The sequence below is a fragment of the Haemaphysalis longicornis genome, unplaced genomic scaffold, assembly GCF_048455015.1.
Source record: "Haemaphysalis longicornis isolate Haplotype H1 unplaced genomic scaffold, Haemaphysalis longicornis Haplotype H1 scaffold_1, whole genome shotgun sequence".
NCBI classification, from domain to species: Eukaryota; Metazoa; Arthropoda; class Arachnida; order Ixodida; family Ixodidae; genus Haemaphysalis; species Haemaphysalis longicornis.
Genome location: NW_027526203.1, coordinates 354660780 through 354675552, shown reverse-complemented (window position 1 = coordinate 354675552; position 14773 = coordinate 354660780). Strand labels below are relative to the sequence as shown.

The 14773-nt window shown below is 47.9% G+C and overlaps 1 protein-coding gene across 2 annotated transcripts in view; it reads left to right on the top strand.

Moving 5' to 3' along the window:
• LOC144154922 (uncharacterized) overlaps positions 1 to 14433 on the top strand; it is a 53974-nt gene extending 39541 nt beyond the window's left edge. For both annotated transcript variants that reach the window (XM_077686038.1, XM_077686039.1), the window contains exons 7-11: positions 3965 to 4066; positions 4150 to 4198; positions 4993 to 5108; positions 5346 to 5499; positions 12742 to 14433. In XM_077686038.1, the coding sequence (XP_077542164.1) occupies positions 3965 to 4066; positions 4150 to 4198; positions 4993 to 5108; positions 5346 to 5499; positions 12742 to 13481 (1161 nt within the window). In that variant the 3' untranslated portion in view covers positions 13482 to 14433. The remainder of the gene's footprint in view (positions 1 to 3964; positions 4067 to 4149; positions 4199 to 4992; positions 5109 to 5345; positions 5500 to 12741) is intronic.
• The last annotated feature ends 340 nt before the right edge of the window (positions 14434 to 14773 follow it).

The window sequence follows — 14773 nt, the reverse complement described above, 5'->3', positions numbered from 1 at the left end:
ATGTCTTGTGGTGCAGGCCTCTGTGGGACAAGTTCATACCAGCACAAAAATCTGACAGAGCAGTCACCCCCTTCCCGATGCTTTGAATACTTTTCAAAGCCCTCATATTCACTTCAAAAAGAGTGATATTGCCAGATCCTTCGGTCGTTGGCGAGGAAAAACGTTCTACACGGTGTTCACAAACCGAGCACGTCACCTCGAGCTTCACGGCGAGGCCGTACTGCCGGTCAGGCTTCCTCAAATCCGGCGCCGCCAGCCCGCACTTGCCGCACCTGACGTGCGCAAAAAGGTCCTTCAGCATTGCAAAATCCACTAAGACAAAATCTGTGCCGGATTCTTCCTCTGAGTGCGCCAAATCCACTTCAAGGAGGTCGAATTTCCGCTGCGTTGCTGACTTGGTCTCCATTCCGCGCTTGACCTCGTCCGCTTGTTCCGTACGCGCGGCGATCTCCTCCGCCGTGTAATACCTCGTGTCAAGCCGGCAGGACGTGCTTGGACCAGGTATGGATTCCGGAGGTGGTTGGTCAGGCGATGGGGCAGGCGAGGCAATACGAGGCGGCGAACGATTCTCATCCGGCGGAGTCGAGCGGCCCGAAGTCCACCACGCGACCTTGGGATAGGCGGACGACGCTTTCGCTTCCCGTGTGCATGACGGGTCGTCTTCTTCAAACGTACGTCTCCTGGCATCATTCACGAAAGTACGCGATGGAAGAATTAGAGGAAACTGTAAAAAAAAACTGCTCTAAGCGAGCGCTGCGTTAACTCCGTCAGACGAGCGTAGCAGACGCCATGATGGCGACCGCCATGACAGCAGTCGCGCCGACCAATGGGAGGGGTCGTACGGCGAACTCAAACCACGCGCGCCCGCTCTAGCCAATCGGCGGCCGAGAAGGTGCCTTCGGAAAACTGGCAAGGGCGGTCGTTCTACTCAAGCGACGCCATTTTGAGATATCGCAAAATGCGCACAAAGAAACAAGCTTCAAAACAAGACCAAGATGGCGGCGAACGGTCGGCTGCTTCGCCCGCGGGGAGCGCGGGAATTTGAAGCAACTTTTGCCCAATTCGGGGCATTTCGTGGCCCTCGAGGCGTTTCAAAACATGATTTTAGAGTATTTCCCGATGGAATTTCGCGTTGATATTTTGAAGGCAGGTGCTTGAAGGTACAATAATTCCAAAAATTGGATTTTCTCAAAATCGATATTTTGGCCATTTTTGACCATTCTAAGACCCGCGTCCCCCGTTAAAGTAAGAACTTTGTAAAAAAACTACAGAAAAAGATAGAAAAAAGCGTAAATATAAAAATACTAAAAAAGAATAAAATTATTTCAGGATATACAAAATCTAACACAATGCTTTGTTTCTTCATCGCGAAAGTTTGATGCGGCTAGGTTTAACTGGATTTTTGTTTTGTGCGTGATCTCTTTGGCACTAGGGCCATGGCTACGTCGTCGCCCAGGTACACGCCGGGCTTTCGTCTCGGCGAAACCTTGATCCCTTTCTGAGATGGTGGCAGGAGATCACCACCATAGGTAGTTAACACCCTAGCGAACAAATATAAACCAGCCAGAACATATTTCAAGCGCACATACCTACTCCAGAGACAATTGAAACCGAAACCAACACCCACTTTTGAGCGCGATTTGATGTTCCAGGCTGATCGCCACCTGAATCCTCACTCGAGCTGGAATCCGATCTCTAAAGCCGCATTCCGACTCTTCACTGCCACTCTCATCGTTAAAATCCACAGTAGAAGGCGAAGATATGCGAGACGAGATCAGGCGGATTTCTTATCGCGCTCGCGCGAGTATGACGCCATGTTTGTTTACATTCGAAACCACTGCCCGTCAGAATAAAATATATGATGCGTTGCCACCTGGCGATAAAAAAAGAAACTTCACAAAAGAGAAAACTATAGTTTTCAAACTATCTCCTAGATGTCGCTAGGTGTTCCATCGAGCGAAAATTTGTATTCTGCAGGCTCGTGAAACCATCGATCATATGTGATCGATGGCCTATGGAGCGGTCCCGAAAGAGTTAACACGCTGTAGCATTACTGCGACTACTGTGTTGGACAATTAAAAAACTGGTGACAGATATGGACATTCTATTTCACCATTCAATGTCTAAGCACTGTCGGATGAGCTCACCTCATCAGTGCGCTCCCAGAGCTGATCATCCTCTGTGCCATCTATTGCGTTTGATAGCCTCGTGACCTTGAAGCTCTTTGCGATGGTCTCCACTGACGAACACCACGCGTCAATGATACAAACGAACACTTGGTGAAGAGACGCTCGCTTCAGTCGCCCTGTCAGAGTTTTTTTGTGGATGCCCAAGGCCATCAACTAGGTGTAGCACCGCCGAAATACCGTCTTGAATGACCAGTTTACGCAAACGTCGAGCGGTTGCAACACACTAGTCAAGTCTTCTGGAATTATGGCCAAATCTGTTTGGCAGTCGGCCAGCGGAGCCTTCACTCAATCGGTTAGGTGCCCTCTAAAGCTGCTGTGCACCAGGAGGGCCTTGTGGTGTAGCAGGCCTCCTGGTCTGTTTTGCCACACTGTTTTAGCCAGCCTACGACCAATTCGTCAAAGACATCCATACCTTTTCTTGAACCCGGACTATACCCTGGGGGAACTTCTCTCTTGGCATTGTCTATTAAATACAACGTAAAGCGGAAACTTCTTTCCATCGGCGGTGATGCAAAGCATCTCTGTACACCTTTGTCATTAGGCCCCAGTTGTGCTCATTGAGGCAATTTTTGCCCCTTTGGCTTCCACCGTGCAATTTTCAGGGGCATCGAACCAGACGGGGGTCTGATCAGCATTGCCTGTCTGTGAAAGATCGTACTTGTGCTCCATCCGAAGTGCGTTTACAAAGCGATGAAATCTCATTATTTGGTCCTTGTATTCGGCTGGCAGCCTCCAGCACATCTTCATTCAACGGCGGATAGAGAGTTGGTGCCGCTTCATAAGACGTTGAAGCCATCCTCGACTTGCTTTGAAGTCCGCAAGTCGAATGTTCATGTGCCAAGTGAGAGGGAGTGCTTTCATACGGATCATTTCTGTAGACACCGCGAAGCCGTTGCTCCTGGTAGTGCAAACGTACGCAACGAGGTGCATTGTTTCCCACGGAAAGCCTTGCAGGTTCTGGTGATCTCGGCGAGGGCTTGCATTTGCATACACCAGCAGCGAACACACTTTTCGTCACGTCGAACTTGTGTCTGGCCTCTCGTTTACCGTGTTCCTCAGCATATTTTGCCACTTCAAGTTTGAAGCCTGCAGTGTAGGACCGCCTGTGGTTGCACATAGCTTCTGTTTTTTTTGCGTTCAAAAGCACACAGCCTGCCACACGACTCTAGAGTGACGCGGAACACATAACGCAACAGATTCCGCAAACAGTCCACACACTCCCCAACAATGTACTAAACAGACAAAATGGCGCGGGGCAGGGCGTGCACAGACGTTACGGCGGGAACCGGAAAAGCAGCGAAAATGGCGTGTTGCTTAATGATAATAATGGTGTGCGGCAAGTGGCAAATGCTAACTGGCATCATGTTTTAGCACTTTGCGAGATTACGGATGTTTTTAAAAAGCATGGTTTCCGAGAATGTGGTGCCACGGCAAGTCTGCAGCGGCATGTTGGAGGCCATAGCTATTGGCACGTTCTCTCTCTCTCTCTCTCTCTCTCTCTCTCTCTCTCTCTCTCTCTCTCTCTCTCTCTCTCTCTCTCTCTCTCTCTCTCTCTCTCTCTCTCTCCAACCGCAGATTTTTGCTTCTGAAAAAAAAAAAGGGGGGGGGGGGTGCGGGCTATACACGGGGGCGGCTTACACATGAGTATATACGGTAAACTTGTTTCTGCTATTACCTTGAAAGTATGCTCAATGCTTCCAACCTAGGCATTAGTCTGGGCTGCAAGCATGTCTCTAGTATTATTTTCAATAATTTTATTGTCCTTTTTTTCCCAGACCAAGCGGGATGAAAAGTACCCGAAATGTCACCCTTGCAGCATGGGTTTTAACAACCGTGTGCAGTATGAGCAGCACTGTGCTGGGGACTTTCACCGCAAGGTACATAACCTCTTCCTGGATTAGTGGTTGGAGCTTCGTTCGTATAGACTAAGCTGACACACTCTTCTCTCTTTAATTGGCAGAATGTTGAGGTGCTGGACAATGAAGTAGATGAAACAGCTGGCCCCTTAGGTGAGTGCTTCTGTATTCACATACTGACCTGCAATGGTGCTGGTTGCAACAGTTTTGAGTGCTGTGGTACCCCATTAGGGGTATAATAATTGCCTTTCTAATTGGAAGAAAGCCTCTGCACTGCACCATTCAACGATGAACGTAAGGTGTTTGCTTTTTTTAGCTGCTAAAGTGAAAGTGTGGTAACAGTAATATGAAACCAGTCATTTTGCTCCAAAAACAGGCAAAGTGATGATGCTGAGGCTTTCTTTTCTCAAAGGGTCAATCCCACTAAGCTGCGAATGAAATGCGTTGAGCTGCTGGCACCTGCCTGTACGGTTTCTTTATTGGCTGTAGGCTGTTGATTAAAGCCACTTCTTCACCCACAGATTACTACTGAATTCTGCTGTGGGTTGTGAACTGTGGACGATGCCCCCTTCCCATGTGGAACAGGCTTAGTTAACACTTAGTTAACAGGAGAACTATTTTTCCCACCAAAATTGTTTATAATGAAGTTTTGGTGGCATGTTAGTATTGTTGCAAGTGTATGTGACTGCAAAGCAGTTTGCAGCATTTTAATTTGTGCAGCTTGTGTGTTCTTACTCCCAAGGACAGACTGCCTGCGATGTAGGGGCTAGGGAAACCTTGCTGCTGCTCAGTGAGCTACAGCTAGGTGTAGTCATTGTAAAAGCCGGCGTTTTACAGGCATACAAGTTCTATCCATGCCTGGCAGGTGTTGTTTGTGTTGCCGTGGGGTGCATCTCTCTGCTGTTCCTAGCGGCAGCTCTGAAGCTTGTGCACTTCAATTAACGCAGGGGAAGAATATCTTGAAGAAGTCCCTGCCTTCTTCTGCACACTTTGCAAGATCTTGCTCAAGGCTGATTTAAAGAAACAACACTGCTGCACTCAGGGCCATTACCGGCGGCACAGGGTAAGTGTCATAGCCAGCATTCATCCAGTTGGAGCTCTTGCTAAGCTGGGCTTTGTTGAAACTATCTCTGAAGGGGTCGTCACTACTATGATACTTGGGTCCACTGCTGGATAGAAACAGTGGGCGGTCTTGAGCATCAGTTGAAATTTGATCAGCCTGCTTTGCGGAGCAAAGGGGGGCTGTTTGGGCGTATGTGATATGATGCTTGCTCTGGAATAATACTTTAACCCCCCACAGGATGTGAAACGCAAGGAAGAGGCGGCTGCCAAGGCGAAGCTTGCGAAGGAGAAGCAGGCTGAAGATGAGGAGGAAGACGTCAGCCAGATGGCGTTCACTGTGACAGATGAAGTAGTCAGCGATGATGAAGCCAAAGCAGCTTCTGAGGCGGCAGGTATGTTGCCTAGCATTTGCCCACAAGGCACTGGCGAAACACTTTTTTTTTTGAATTTTTATCCTGGCTTTATGGTCATGGCTATGGGTTCATATGTTAGCTCATTTAGTTAAGGATTTGAGGTTGTGCCAGATGCAAAAATGCTTGCGTAGCAAATGATTGCGAAATTTCTCACAGCAGCGATGAAAAAGCCAAAGCAGCTTCTGATGCCACAGGTATTTGGTTGGAAGTTGCTCGCACGGCACTTGATAAACACTCTGCCGTGGCTTCAGACGTATGGCCATGACTGTATGTGAGCTCATTTTGATAGTAATTTGCATATTGTGTAAGAAACAATAGGTGGGTGAATGAACACTTTCCAAGCAAGTAATTCTGGGAAATCTCTTGCAGTGCTTTATTTTTCAAGTACATTCAAACCCATTTACATCGAATTATTCTTTATATCAAACTTTCTTGAACCGGTACATTTACAATGTGAATACAGTGTAACTTTGTTACAACAGATTTGGAAAGAACATACCGATTTGGTCATTTGGTCTTCCTATCATTGCCATTGATTAAACTTCCTTTACTGCGGATTCTGTTAAAACATACATTCTGATATAACGGACCAGTTTAAAAGTTAGCAAGACTATCTTTGCGCCTCTACAGTGGACTTTCCCGAGTGCAGACAACCTTTCATCCTACGTTTGCAGTGCCTGTGTTTCTACTTTACAGTCGGGATCAAACAAGAACAATCTGAAACAATTAAATATTTGTGAACCAGTAGAAACTTGGCTTCGAAACTTTCTTTCGCTCCACCAGCAGTTCACGGTAATAAACAATTTCCAATCCCATCTTTCCCACGTAACCTCAGGTGTACCGCAGGGGTGCGTCCTCGCCCCCTGCTATTCTTAATTTATATTGATGATTTGCCAATCAACACTTCATCTCGCATGCGAATTTTCGCCGACGATTGCATTATATATCGCTCAATAACCTGTGCCGATGACCACTTAACACTGCAAAATGACCTCAACAAGATTAATGACTTGTGCAAAAAATGGCTGATGTTGCTAAACAAGCAAAAATGCAAAATTATGTCTTTCACACGGAAGCAAAATATTTCTAGCTATTCGTACAGCATTGATGATTACCCTCTGTCGCACGCATCATCCTACAAGTACCTTGGTATTCATTTCACACCAAATCTTTCCTGGTCACACCATATCACCACATGTGCAAAAGCTTCAGAATCATTGGGATACTTACGCCGCAACTTGCATAGCTGTCCTTCCCATCGTCAGCTAGCTTATCAGACCTTCGTTCGCCCACAACTTGAATTCGCTGCACCCATCTGGTCTCCATACCAAAATTTCCTAATCAACATGCTTGAAGCGATTCAAAATAGGGCAGCCCGACTTATCTCGCGAGAGTACGACTGCCATAGCAGCATAACAGAAATTAAGCTCTGCCTATCTCTTCAACTACTGAGTACTCGGCGGGATATTTCTCTTCTATGCCTCTTCCATAAGTATGTTTACAGTAATAAACCATTCCCACTTCAACTCGATATACCTTCTGTTACATATCGCAGGCTGCATAATAACTTAAGTTTCACGCAATTATATGGGTCACACGACGCCTTCAACTTATCGGCTCTTCCTCGCGTCATCCGCTTGTGGAACGATCTCCTGAATGACATCGCATCTCAATCAGACCCCGAAAAATTCCGACAACTTCTGCGCTCTTTCTTTCACTCATAGAAACTTAGACTGTTTTGTTTTTTTTACAACTATTTGTGCCACCCCCTGTATCGCTCCAATGTGGTTATATTCATTTGTTATTATTCCATTTCCTCCCGCTTACAAGTTAAGGTTATATGTCGTTTGGTAACACAGCACGCGCTTTTTTTTTACAGCTTTACACTTTGTGACTGCCTGCATTTTTGTACTGTATATTGTCCTTATATTATGAGATAGAACTTTGTTTTTTATCGCCCTTTACAATCCTCAGTTTTCAAAACGAGAACAACTTGTTTTCTGCGCTCTGCTATAGATAAATTTTGGCTGCGTGTGTACAAGGCGTTTTCTACAAAGTTGTATTGCGCATATCTGTATTTCTTCCCACCAGCAATGTTCCCATGTGCAACTTCAAATGATCTTTTTTTTGTACGTTATCTTCTGTTTCTTTTTACTGACAAATAACGTGTTATTTGTTTCGTTTTTTTGTTCATTCGAAGTTTGATGTTATCTTACAATTCTGTCGCGGCATTCACCCTTTGTTACCCCCCTTACACAATGCCCTGCAATAAGGGCCTGTAAGGTATTTTTAAATAAATAAATAAAGTGAAACTTTTTGCATCCACTTGCTGTATGCACAAGTGGGATGTCCTGGCAGTCAGTTTATAGGATATAAAATTTAAGTGTTATAGTGCAATAGATCACACGTTTATATATGAAAGTTACCATCACTGAAAGAAAGAAATGAATGCCCCCCATACAATATAGATGGCTAAATCTCCAAGCTTAGCAACAAGACCTTCACTTGCACTTCGCTTATATTCATGTGGAGACAATGGAAATGCAAGTGTAGGTTGAACAAGTGAGAGAGTTATAATAGTATGGGTGAATGAAAAGATTGAGGGGTGCCGTAAAACAGGAGCACAGCAAATGTAACAAGACTCACAAGAGGGCGAAACTGCTGTAAAACCCTGGTTATCTTGAAGGTTTGTTGGCCTTAAGTACCAACCTGTTTCAGCTGTAACTGAATCTTGAGAAATGACCAGCATACTTTTACTGTTTGATTTATTTTTAAGAGTTGAAAAGGCTGAACTCGTGTTATAGCAGTCTTTATCCATGATTCCAAAAAGGCTGTGGCCAGCGTTCCGTCCAGACGGAACGATATACAAGTGCTAAAGTTCCGTCTAGACGGAACGGAGCGCCTTCCGTCCAGACGGAGCCGGCGTGAAAATTTATACAGTTCCGTCCAGACGGAAGAAAAACCGGCTGATTAGACGCCATGTTCAGTCTTCAGATTTGGTGTAGAGGTTGCACCTCGGATAATTGCACTGTTGTACCGGGTTCGATTCCTCCCAGACATGCCTTTTTTTTTTTTTTTCGTGGTTGCGTCACTGTTTTGTAACAGATAACTTCGCGCCCACTTTACAATTGACGCGATGAGAGCAGTAGGCCTTGATTTTGCACTCAACCGACGCTCACTAGAGCCAGAGTCCTCTAGAGCCATGGCCGGCATATCCATCGCCAGAGTTGCGATCATCTGTTGTTCGTAATGGTGAGCACTAATTAACGATTACTGGCTAGTCAATGAGCGGAAGCGGTTCGTTTGGCTGGGTAAATATCAAAAAAGACTGCTCTCGCTGCTTGTTGTGAAGCGGGCGTGGTCGAGGTAGCGGCTTGGAGTTCCGTTTGACGTAGTTAGAGTTAGTTTGTTGAAGTTAGTAATCGGTGGAAGTAACCGTAGTTAAGTTTAACCGTGGTTACTAAACTTTAACCGCGGTTATCGTAAACTGCGGTTTTGGCTGTTACACGCAAATTTTTAAGTGTGGTGACCGCGGTCACTTGGTTGTGAGCGTAACAAAATTAACACTTTTAACTTCACGATAAAAAAAAAAGAGAAGCAGTGTAGACAAAAGGAAATATCGTTAAAACAGTCGCTTCAGACCAAAACGCAACGCACTCGCGCGCGGCGAGGTGAGGGGCTTCCACAACAGCTCGCAACCGGCTTGGTTTTCTCGCGTCTGCTCGGTGTTGGGAACTTTAGGCTTAGCGTCGCGGTGGATATTTGATCGCCGCTATCTCTGCAACTGCAAATTACAATCCATAGCACAATTTTTCACCACACTAACATTCACTTTCTCGCATGTGGAAGTTTTTTTCCGCGATTAGATTGATTTCGAAGAGCGGTGATAAGCTGTTGCTGCCGTGGTCTGGGCCGGTTCGAGCCACTTCCAGTGCCGTCCGGGCAGGTGCGCCGGCATGTTTGAAGGCACGGCCGACGTGCGCGCCAATCGTTTCCGAGTGCTGAAAACGCACCATGATTGCCTGCTTTGGCGAACGACGCGCGGAATTTACAAATTTAGCACGGCTTTTGTCGTAGTTGATCGGGTGGATCGGGAAACGCGCCGCTGCTGACGGGCAGTCGCGCTGACTGCGAGAGCGACGCAAAGAAAGCAAGCGCCTGTTGGGGGCAGCTTTGGGGCGCCCGCTGTTTGAGAACCTTCGTCTCCTCCAAACGCCAGGTGATTTTTTTTTTTTTTTTTTTTTCCCCCGCCTGCGCTGATGCGCCGCCACTTGCGTCCAGACTGACTTGTGTGATTTTGAGCACTGCGGCTGCGGGAACTGCGGTTAGCGTGACCGAACTGAGGTGGCCAAGCTCAGTGTGCATTAGCCACGGTTAGCGGGGTAACCGCAGTTTTGTCTGTCGTGTAACGCAGCAGACTGCGGTTTTGTCTAACCGCGGTTCGCTTAACCGTGGTAAACTGTGTCCGTGTAAACCACTTCCGCTCATTGTCTAGCTAGAATAACCGTTAATTAGTGATCACCATTACGAACTACAGATGATTGGAACTTCGGTGATGGATGCGTCGGCCTTAGTTCTAGTGAGCGGTATAGCAGAGCGGCCGGTTGAGTGCAAAATCAAGGCCGACTGCTCTCACCGCGTCAATTGTAAAGTGGGCACGAAGTTAGCTGTTACAAAACGCAGGCACAACCACGCAAAAAAAAAAAAAAAAAAAAGTGTTCCGGGGGGAATCGAACCCGGTACAATAGTGCCATTATGCGAGGCGCAACCTCTATCTGAAGAGTGAGCATGGCGTCTAATCAGCCGGTTTCGCTTTCGTCTGGACGGAAGTGTACAAATTTCACGCCGGCTTTGTCTGGACGGAACGCTAAGCTCGCAGTTGTATTCCGTCTGGACGGAAGGATAACCCGCAGCGCTGCGTTTCGTCTGGACGGAACGCTAGCCACAGCCTTCCAAAAAAGTCTGTAGTAGCAGTATTTGGTTTTTCCGCACTTCTTTTATAACATACTGAAATGATGATCACTATCATGGTCTGTGGTAACGAGGTTACACTGTATATAGCAAAAATTACATGTATATTGAACAAGAATACGAGCAACTCCCAATATAACGAACACCAAATACTGCAGAAGTGCTCCCTCAAGTTGGTTTTCCCCTCAGGGCAGAGGAGAAAATCCGCCGGCACACCCCTTGAAGTGGTTTAGCCCGGCCGCTTATGGGCACGCTGCGGCTCTTTGGCCTCCTTCCGCTCACTCTCACATTGTCAACGGCTCGCCCTACACACCACGCTGTGTAGGGCGAGCCGTTGACACCCCCAAAAAAAATGGTCCTGGCCCACCCGCCATGCTTGTTTTTCCGTTTGTTGAGTTTGCGTCATTCGCGCTTTGTGGGCTTTCTTCCGAAGTGCAGCTGTGATGGTTAGTGCAAGTGCCACTAAATAAAGGCTTATTTAGTAGCTCTAGCTCGTGCAAAGCGGCCGAATTTTCCTTTCATTGTGGAGCTAGCAATTGTAAAATGTAAACGAACACCGGGACGGCTGCCATGACAGGAGAGCGCACTTGACATCACAGTTCTTGTCATACCACTGCCGGTGTGGACGCACGCGCTCATACATTCGCGCCCAGATCGGCCATGGTCTCCACCATCTCCATGCGCCGGGCAGCATGACGTCAGTCCCACAACGGTGACATGGTACGCATGGCGAAACAGCACGCACCAATCGCAGCCAGCACGTTGGCCACGCCACGGGAGCCCTCACATCGGCAGTTTGGGGCCAGGAGGAGTAGATGGCGTCATGCTGACACCAATTAAAATGAATTTAAAATATCTTATGCTGAACGGTTACTGTTGAAACTTGCTGGGAGATATCTCCTTATACAAAGGAAGCCTTTTACATAGTTATCCCAGCTTTGAAAGTTCATGTCGGTACTCCTCTAAAATGATGTACAGTGCCTGCAAAATGCAGTGGAAGCTGCAGAGTGAACTGCTGGAAAACGAACACAGCTCATCAAAGTTGCACTATCACCTGCATTGTCGCCACTTCGGTAATGCAGTGCATGGCGGTGCTTCAGTCCTGATTCCCCTTGCAGCCTAATGGCTGATTTCAGGCTGGATTACTGACAGCAGAATTATTCTTATGCGGAATGATTTGTGGAGCTCATCTCCATTATCAACTCTTTGTTGATTTGGTTGAATGCCGTGTTTCACACTAACCAATGCCTTGCTTCGTAGAAACTCTGTGCTTTGCTTCTATTGCTTTGTTGAATGTTGGGAGCATTGCTGGACTAGCAATCGAAGCTTGGTGGCCTGTGGGTGCAACTGTGTTTGTATCGGTGTCTCCGTTGCAACAGTTTTCCTTCTATACTTGTCACAGGAGGAGCAAGGAGCAAAAACTTCTATATTGTTCATAGTTGGGTTATGCATATAGGGACCAAAACATGAGGGGTGCATTACCTCCTGCGCCTGCTCAGATCCCCTCCCCCCCTGCTCACTCTGTGCCTGCTTTTGGGCTGAACCGAAACTGACAACAAATGGCACTGTCATTTATCATTGGCCGCACACTGGGCAGTTGTAATTAAGGCTGTATTCTTTATAGAAAGAATGGAAAGCACAAATTTGGGATCAGTGCTTTATTAATAAAGTGCTTGCCATTTATGTGAGAGATACTGCTTGCTACATCAGAATGAGTGTGAGTGACAAGCGACCAGAATACAGTGTAGACTGCTTATAACATGTTGTGGGAGCTGTGAAATTGCGCACTATAAGTGGTACTGCACTGTAAACAAAACATGCACCAATCCAACCCCATTGCAACCTACCTCTCAATCATTCTTCTTTCTTGTGCCTTTAAAACGATGCCCCAGCTGCACAGGTCGATCAACGGATCTGCCAAAAAAGCCCTAAACGGTATTGCGCTTCAGGCAACTACGTCTTGAGCGGTATGCTTATGCATTGAGTTCTATGGGAGGCAAACTAGTGGCCACAAAAACCTGCGTTATATTTGGTCCCGCGCTATAAGTTAACGTTAAAAATGGTCTACACTGTACTAATTCATGCCGTGCCATTCACTTGCACCAATCAAGTCATTGCACTTAAGTACCCCTCGAAATTTAACAACAAGCTTGATGCTTTTGGGCACCCCTCAAGCTTGGGCGTAATGAAGTAGCAAGATTTGTGTAACGATGCACGCCTAAGGGAGGAACACGCTTTGTTTGGCTGCAGGGGAGTCCTCCCAGCAGGGGAAAAGCAAGGAGCCGGCTGAGGCGCCCCCTGTGGAGCCACCGCCACAGCAGCAGGATGGCGAGGCTGAGGCCCCCCTGGACGAAGTGCCCAAGGCTGAGGAAGGGCCTGAGCCGGAGGCCCAGGTCAATACTGAGCAGGTGAAGGCAGAACCCCAGGAAGGAGCTGAGAGCAAAGAGCTGCATGAGATGGAGGCCGAAGATGAGGCGGCCGCCGCCGCCGCATTTGCTATGGACGACTCAGGCGAGGCCGCCATTCCCGACACGAATGGCTGCAAGAGCATGGAGGAAGAGGGGGACGAACAGCAGCAGCAGCAGCAGGCCCCCCCGGCTACCCCTAAGACCCCCCCCAAGGCCCCCGGCACCGCTGCCAAAGCCACCCCTGCCCCTAAGGCCCCTAAGGCTCCCGCTAAGGCTGCCCCGACCCCCGGTAAGGTCCCCCCCAAGAGCGTGCCACCGGCTGCTAAGGCGGCCGCCACCCCCAAGCCCGTGGCCAAGCCTGGGCCCGTGACGCCTAAGCCCGCCACCCGGACCCCAGCTGCCAAGGCGGGCACTGCCGCCACCTCTGCCCCTGCAGCCACTGCTGCTGCGGCCCCCGGCAAGAAGCCAGCAGCTGCGGCTGCTGCGGAGCCGGCAGCTGCAGCAGGCGTGGGCGGCATGGCAAGGGGTCGCGGCAGGGGCGCGCCAAAGCCAGTTCGGGGGGTGGGGGCCCGCAAGCGCTGAGCCAACTTTGTCGCGGGGGCGGTCTCCTCCTGGGTGGCAGGCCATCCCCTTCCTCCGCTCCCTTTGACAGAGCCACAGTTCTCGGTTGTCGGCCATGACGACACTGCCCTGCTGGCAGTCGCCTCCCTCTCGGTCCTCCTCGAGGCAGCGTCGGCGGTTGCTGCTGAAGAGCCAGATGCGCAAGTTGTTTGGGGTGAATGCCCAAAATGAAATACAGCCCGGCAGTTGCCACGGGGTGCATTTGTCTCGACCATGTGCTTCTTTAGTCTTGAAAAAAAAAAAAAGAGAGAGAAATGGTGAAACCCAATTTTGCACCTTCTTGGTGATGTTTACTAGTCCGTTGTGAAACGAGGAAATGGTTGCCGATTTTCTTGTTGGGTAGCGGAAATTCTTGACGAAATGGTGACGATTGCCTTGGGTGCGTTTTGTCCCGTCTTGGGAATGGAATGAGCTTTGGCACGTGACAACTAGGACTGTAGCACTAAGCACCTTCGAGCTGGTTTCTTGAAGATTTGACTCATGCATTGTTTGTTCTTTTATTGTTTTTTGCATTCATCATCCCGTTCATAGTCCACATTGGAGACCATTTCATATGTATTTTTTATATACTTGTTGCACAGAACGATTCTTGTCATGGGCGGGGATGGCTCTGTGTAACCTGATTTTTCTTCACTTTGCAGACTTTGCAGCTCTAGAGTCATGGGCCATACCTTACCATTCACATTCGGGACTGGGCTCACATGTCAGCAGTTTATTCAATGCACTGGGCGGCAGAAGCAGTTACACTTATGTCCGGAAGTGTGGAAAGTGAAGCTTTTGTGAGCATCACTCAATTGCCTTGTAAATAATTGCCCAAGGACATCTACATTGCCTTCAATAAGAAATCGGCACTACAGTGTTTTTTTCTTTTTTCGCTGCTGATTATGCTGAATAAAAGGTGTTGCATTGGACACTTCACTGTGTCGTCTATTGCTCTTATGCCAGCTGCATGCTGTGGGCTCGTGGAGTTATTCAAGCATCATTAGCTCAATGAAAATTGGTAGATTGAAAATGCAAAAAAAAAATTGTACAGAATTGTAGCAATCTGTTGCAGTGTAGTTCAACCGTGGCAGCAGCTGTTGTGTTGCACTTGGCAATATCTTCAGACCCTCTCTAAGCGTAGGAGAGGCCCATTGTATTGCCTGCGCTTTGACCTGTGTGGGTGTTCGATTTTTGCATTGACCCATGAGTCTTCTTATGTCTGTGCTACACGGTAAATTTCAATTGACAATTGGACTTTTGCCCACAACTGT